Source organism: Lampetra planeri, chromosome 63, assembly GCF_965212315.1.
Source record: "Lampetra planeri chromosome 63, kcLamPlan1.2.h2, whole genome shotgun sequence".
NCBI lineage: Eukaryota > Metazoa > Chordata > Hyperoartia > Petromyzontiformes > Petromyzontidae > Lampetra > Lampetra planeri.
In genome coordinates this window covers 1,302,694-1,309,932 of record NC_136169.1, presented here as the reverse complement: position 1 = coordinate 1,309,932, position 7,239 = coordinate 1,302,694, and the positions used below count along the sequence as shown (strand labels likewise).

The 7,239-nt window shown below is 52.0% G+C and overlaps 1 protein-coding gene across 3 annotated transcripts; it reads right to left on the bottom strand.

The window, feature by feature from the left end:
* Positions 1-381: 381 nt before the first annotated feature.
* On the bottom strand, positions 382-5,712 carry LOC144736896 (uncharacterized). Of its 3 annotated transcripts, none has more exons than XM_078619561.1 (4): positions 5,186-5,712; positions 4,954-5,096; positions 3,792-3,899; positions 382-2,498 (listed from the first exon to the last, which is right to left on the bottom strand). In XM_078619561.1, exons 2-4 carry the CDS (start codon positions 5,063-5,065, stop codon positions 1,327-1,329), a joined length of 1,392 nt encoding a protein of 463 aa, XP_078475687.1. In that variant the 5' UTR covers positions 5,066-5,096; positions 5,186-5,712; the 3' UTR covers positions 382-1,326. The 3 variants fall into 3 exon arrangements, with proteins under 3 accessions (XP_078475687.1, XP_078475688.1, XP_078475689.1); XM_078619562.1 differs by having other exon boundaries at positions 5,254-5,712; XM_078619563.1 differs by having other exon boundaries at positions 5,401-5,712.
* Between the last annotated feature and the right edge of the window lie 1,527 nt (positions 5,713-7,239).

Below are 7,239 nucleotides of genomic sequence, written 5' to 3'. Positions count from 1 at the left end.
GGGTGGGGAGGGTGGGGCTGGGTAGGGAGGGGAGGGTGCGGAGGGGCTGGGTGGGGAGGGTGTGGAGGGGCTGGGTGGGGAGGGGCTGGGTGGGAGGGGTAGGGCTGGGTGGGGAGGGGTTGGTCACCCCGTGGTGCCCTTATAAAACTCAACGTTTAACCTACTCACGCCGGCTTGTGCCCGCCCTCACAGTCGGGCATATTTGCGGAATACACCACGCCGCCGTTGACCCTGGCCATTGACCGAGCAACCCAACGTTCCTACCAGCTCCCTCCGCAGGAATGTGTTGTGAATTGCGCATAGAGACCATCATCAACTAGCAGTGGAGTGAGACTGGGCAATGGTGACACAAGAAATAATTGCCACACGTAAAGACACAGATGTAACAGTGTGGTTTACTGACGACAAAACTCGGATAAGCAGTACACATAAATTAGGTAAAATTCAAGCACACCTTAGGGCTTTGAGGAGGATACAACCCCCAAGACAAAATCCCATTTATTGTAAAGGCGTCTTAGGTCGTGTGCTTCAGGCTGTCCGGACATGGGCTTGAAGCTTCGTGAATGAGAAAGAATAACAATTGAAAGTTAAACTGGCCATCATGTCATCTCCAGTTTTAATAATAATCAAAGCAATGACATTAATAAAAAGATATGACAGAGCGCCAGACCGATGCCGAAATGTGTTTTTCTTTCATCAAGGAAACTTCAAACTCAAACCGGGCAGCTTGCGTGTGACACAAATCCTAGTTTAGTATCTGCCAGATGACGGCTCTTCGTGAACTAAAACACTGCTTTTATACCTTAAGTTAGAGGTAAACAGATTCTACATTTCAATGCAATATTTTAAGCTCTTGAAAACAATTCAGTTTACATAAAAGTTTGTTGTTGTTTAATGTACAGCATGCAAACGTATTTACAAACAAAACTGCTGTCTCAATACCGGGCCACGGCAGATATGGTGGGTGAGATGTGGATGTGTATGACGTGCCGACACAGAACGGCGCTGTCGATGACAGTCACACGCTGACAAAATGGGTGGACATGGGACCACCACAGTCACTCAGTGAACAACCTGCCTTCCAACACTGTGCATGGTAACAGAAAACGTAGTCTAAAAGCTCTGCCAAATAAACTACACTGCTGTCAGTGTCCCTACAGGAGGCACTGTGCCTTCGAAGCTGCGCCCATAACCGGGCACTCCCACTCGCAAATGATGTGCTGTAACAGACTCGGCGTTACTTCACCACATGCCTGGCATGGACACGGCTTAGCAGCAAATACAGCTTCTGCGGCAGTGGCCTCAGTGGCGGCGATGGCAGCCGACTCAGGTACACAGGCTAATGAAGCAGCGCTTCTTGTGGTAGTTGAGGCCGCAGTGCTGCGCAAAGCCCTTGCCACACACGGTGCACACGTGTGGCTTCTCGCCCGTGTGCATGTGCCGGTGCTGGTTGAGGTGCGCCATGCGGATGAAGGCCTTGCCGCACTCGGGGCACGCGTAGGGCCGCTTGCCCGAGTGGCCCTTTTTGTGGCGCGCGAGGCCGGACGAGAGCGAGAAGCGCTTTCCGCACTCGTCACAGATGTACGGCTTCTCGCCCGTGTGCACGCGCCGGTGCAGCGCCAGGTTGGTGCGGAACATGAAGGCTTTGCCGCAGTCTTCGCACACGAAGGCCCGCTCCCCGCCGTGCGTCTTGCGGTGGCGGTTGAGGGCCGAGCGCTGCGTGAAGCGCTTGGGGCAGCTCTCGCACTGGTGCGGCCGCTCGCCCGTGTGCGTCGTCATGTGCTTGCGCAGGTTGGACGACTGCGTGAAGGCGCGCTGGCACTCGCCGCACTTGAACGGCTTCTCGCCCGAATGCACGCGCTTGTGCAGGCGCAGCACCGACGAGTAGACAAAGCACATGCCGCACTGGCTGCAGGTGTACGGTCGCTCGCCCGTGTGCGTGCGCCTATGCTGCAGCAGGTGGAAGGGCTGCGCAAACGCCTTACCGCAGTCCTCGCACACGTAAGGCTTCTCCCCGTTCGACCTCCCCTCCGGGCGCTTCTTCTTCGGCGCCGCCGCCGCCGTCGGCTTCGCCTTCGCTTTGCCCGTCGCCACTCTCTTGCCGCGCGGTTTGTCACCGCCTTGCTCGCCGCCGGCGCCGTGCGTGCGGCTGTGTAGCACCAGCGACAGGCGGTTGCGGAACTCCTGTTGGCACGTGTTGCACCGGAACGGAGCATCCCCCGGGTCGTCGGGCCCTTCCGGCTCGGCGGGACACCGCTTGCTCCAGCGCACGGCTCTCTTGCTCCGCTCCCGGCATGCCCTGAGCGGTGTCTCCATCGTCTCGGCGCTGCCCTCCACCACTGCCGCCGCCGCCACTCCCGCATCCAGGCCGAAGGCGGCGTGTTCGGGAGGCAACTCGCCCTCCACCTCTTCCACACAGCTGCTGGTCTTGTCCTCCTCCATCTGTGCGCATTGCAGGAGCAGGTGGCTCGGTTCACCATCCTCAATGACCACATGCCCTGTAGGATCGACAATGCGTGGGGAATTAGGCCAAGTCGTGGAGGAGTTGGGAATCACTGTCTCAAGTGCCCCACGGTACCCGTATTATTATTCTTTCTTTCACCAGAATATTAAATAAAACTCATCGAGACATGTAAAACATTTCCTACATTGCAAGGGCAACCTGGGTGCATTGATGCGAATTAAATGCTGAATTAGTGATGCAGGATGCAGCACTGCATTCGTTTATTAATAGATTTATACGCTCACAATATGCACATTGAATTAAGCATTTTAGAATAGATGATTTAATTCATGTAATATATATTCTTATGGGGCGAACAACCAGTACAAACATAGGGAAAAACACAAATGTATGTATTTAGAACTGATTTCACACCATACGTAGCCAACCGTGCGAATCAAATTAGATGTAAAAAAATAATCCGTTCCCAAATCCATGTTTCTGTATGTGATCTGTTCTATTGGCCTTGGATTTATTGCACTGATATTACCTTGTTGATGGTGCACGACCTTACCATTCATAACTTGACAATGTAGCTGTATTTGGATTTTGATTTAAAGCTTTTGTGACTGCGGGATTCATATTCATATTTTTATTGTTTTATATTATTTTATTTCCCTTCTACGTGACTTTACAAGAAAGAACCAAGAATATGTATTTGGATTGTTTTGTTCATTTTTGTTTTCTGTAGCCAGGTTTTCATTGTGTAAGCAAGTCCCCATCGAAAATAAGCATTTATTGCCCTATGGGTTTTACCTGTGCCAAGATAAAACCTAAATAAATTCAACATAGAATCATGAAGATTCAATTGTTGGAGGGTGCTGCTGGAGGTGACATATTACACACCTACACTGCCTAATTATTATTATGATAATTTTGATTATTACGTTTGTTTAGCCAGCAAAGCCTCATAGAACATCAAGACTTTTACAGGATGGTCCTGCAAAGTTTTTCGCAGTGGGGGGTTGTGATGTGTGATCCCAAATTGAGTCATATGCAGGTCGTTTTTCAGCAATGGTATGTTTTTGGCCCAATACCAGTTATGGTGTTTAGTTTCGGCAATGGGAAGAAACTGGAGAATCAGGAGGAAATTGAAGCACAACAGGGCGAGAACATACAAACTCATACAGACAAGTGCCCTGTCAAATACGGTAATAACCACCCAATGTGCTTTCACGGGGTCCAGTAACCCCATAGGTAACGGAGTGAGCGGCTCCGTATGTGCACACGATGCAGCATGGTGGGGGCCAGGAGGCATGCGACGATCGCAGACAAACGGCGACCCGACCTTCGCTGGCATCCAGGTCCCCGTTGCTGGTGACGACGTCCGTCTCGGAGCCCATGAAGAGTGCCCCTTCATCGTGCTCGGCCAGGGCCTCCATCGGGAAGCATAACTCTGGGAAAGCACATAGCGTCATCAGTTTTTTTTTTACTAAAACTTATTTTATTTTACCAGGTAAAGCCCGCTGAGCTATGTAGCTCTTTTTTCAGAAGCTACCTGGCCACAAATGCTAGCTCAATGAAGTGGCTTATCACGTGGAAATGTATCACAGCCAAATACTCTGAACGCACGTTTGTAAATGTGGAGGGAAGAAATCGGAGGACCCGGAGAAAAATCCACTCGACCACAAGTACTGGACATGCAAAATCCAAATATACAGGTGTCAGGGTCGGGATCGAACCCACAACCTGCAATATTCCAGGGGAGGCAGTTAACATCTCGCCACTGTGGCCCACATTTGGTTTTATATTATAATAGACGCCTCTGGCCAATAATTTATTTGTAGTATTACTACTCCGCTCGTTTACCCAGGAAAGCATCAAAAGAATCTCAAAATCCTTTTTCGGTAGGGTCCTGCCAAATTTCCTTTTTTTACGAGGGCCCTACTACGTGTTTTCCCAATCATGTAATTTTCAGATAATTTAAAATTACCCGTTCTGGTCAGATCTGCGTATCCCAGCTTAAATCCCATCCCAGCTTAAATAGTCGCTCCAAGCCTGGGGTGTATCATTCAGACTCTGTCTTCTCGACAGACCTGTTCTCCACCTGAGGACGGCTGCTTGCGTTGTGCCCGAAACGTCGTGAGAATTATTTTATTATGTTTTATTTTTATTATTTTATTATTTCCATTCTACGTGACTTTACCGAAAGAACCAAGAAGACAGGTCTGCGTAGTTCAGTGGGGGGGGCTGTAGGCTGCTGCGAGGCTGTGTTGTCAACAGAGGGCAGTGGAGATCAATCAATTGTATTTCACGATCCGCTAAACTACTTCGCATCACCACCACCACCCTCTACTACGCTCCCCTACCTTCGAACATCCTGCCATGGCCAAACAACGCCCAGGGCCGTGCACCATGTGGTGAGGCAGTAATCCAACAGTGTATCGAGCCAAGTACTTGCAACGTGTTCATCATCATCACTCGCGTATCACAGCCACTGAGAGACTCACTGGCGGCGTGGCAGCAGTCGCCGTCTTCCAGCTTCACGTCCGAGTCGCACTGCGGCGCCTTCAAGAGCACGTACGGGTCCGGGATGCCCAGGTGTGCCTCCAGCCCGGCCATGGATCTGGTCACCTGTAGAAGGTCCGGTCACCTGGGGTGGGTGGGGGGTGAGTTGGGTTGGTCACCTGTAGAGGCTGCTTCACTCACGCCAGGGGTCGTGTCACCCGTGCCTCTGTTCACCTCGAGGTCGGCGCAAATGAAGGTCCAGTCACTTGCAGATTGGGGTCAGAGGTCGCCTGTCTGCCCACCTGGTTGGGGTCAGGTCACCCTGCAGATCTGGTGTAACACGCGGGCCACAAGGCACGGGGGCAGGCAAGACGAGCTCCCCACGGCACTCCTCACACCTCCAGGTGACACCGTGCCGGCCGCGACGTCGCTCCCCCCATTTCATTCACCGTCACTGCCGGAGCGTGGCCCGTGGGCTCCCCTCCTGATGTCCGAGGGGGTAGTTCAGCTGCGTCAAGGCTCCGTCGGTACTCACGGCAGCCTGGCAGATGCCTCCGGTCGTAGGGGAATTGATGAAGAAGAGGAGTCGGTTAGGGGGGGGTGCCCCCCGGGACTGGGCAATCGGAGAAAGCGGTGGTGGTGGGCGGCGGAGGTTCTTAACGCGGCTTCTGCACGGAAGCGCGATCATCACCAACACCACCAACACCGCCACCGCCGCCAAATCACCCCCTAGTAAGATGGCCGCCAAATCACCCCCTAGTAAGATGGCCGCCCTAATTACCAACTCAGCATCGGCGCTTAACCTTGACCAAAATGGCCGCACGCGCGTGCGAAGTCTTCCATTGGCGGCGTTTATGTCGACCAACGACGAATGTTTACACCCCCCCCCCTAACCCCACCCCCCCACTAAGGGGCTGTCCATAAATGACGTCACGCGATTTTGGACGATTTTTGACCCCCCCCTTCGTCACAAGGCGTCAAAAAAGTCAGACCTCCCCCCCTCAAATATGACGTCACAAAGCTCTGCCCCCCCCAAAATAAAACATGCTTCAAATCGCTGTAAATTATTGTCATTGTAGTGCGTATTTAATGTGGCGCTGCACTCTGATGTTGTAGGAGAAAACATTTATTAAAAAGTCGATTTAATTAAGTAGAACGTTTTAAAGCTTTCGTGACTGTAGGGATTCATCTTCTTGGTTCTTTCGGTAAAGTCAGGTAGAAGGGAAATAATGACATAATAAAAATGCCACATAATAAAATAAAATAATATTTTTTTCTTTTATTATTTCCCTTCTACGTGACTTTACCGAAAGATCCAAGAAGATAAGTAGAACGTGTTGTCCATATTTATTTAAAGTTGCGCATTTTGATGTGACGTCATATTTCTCAAACCCCCCCTCCCCCTTGTCAGACATCGTCACAAATGTCTGACCCCCCCCCACCCCCTAGGTGCGTGACGTCATTTATGGACGGCCTCTAACCCCGTGTAAGTTGGCCGCTTTAACATGCCGGATTAACTTCACCCGCGATTGCTGCCTTGCCACATTCAGTCCCCAGCACTCCGAACTCCCCACCCCCCCCAATGCAAGATGACCTTCGCAAATCCACAAATCCCTCCACCAAAAAGTCTTTCCTCATTGATCACAATCTCACTCACCATATCTCGAGATCCTCACTCCCACCAACCCACACCCCCCCAATTCACAATTGCATCCCCCAACTCACATCCCCCCAATCCCTTTACCATCCCACCCTCATTTATACCCCCTCCCCCCACTTTCCATCCCAACCCTCCCACTCTCAACCCCCCCCCCCCCCCCCATTTTTACCCCCCAACTTTCCATCCCAACCCTCCCACTCTCAACCCCTCCCGATTTTTACCCCCAACTTTTCATCCCAATCCCCCCACTCTCAACCCCCCCCCCATTTTTACCCCCCAACTTTTCATCCCAATCCCCCCACTCTCAACCCCCCCCCCATTTTTACCCCCCCCCCCCCCCACTTTCCATCCCAATCCCCCCACTCTCAACCCCCCCCCCCCATTTTTACCCCCCAACTTTTCATCCCAATCCCCCCACTCTCAACCCCCCCCCCATTTTTACCCCCCCAACTTTCCATCCCAATCCCCCACTCTCAACCCCCCCCCCCCCGCATTTTTACCCCCCAACTTTCCATTCCAACCCTCGCACTCTCAACTCCCCCCCCCCCCCATTTTTACCCCCCAACTTTCCATCCCATTCCCCCCACTCTCAACCCCCCCCCCCCCCCATTTTTACCCCCAACTTTTC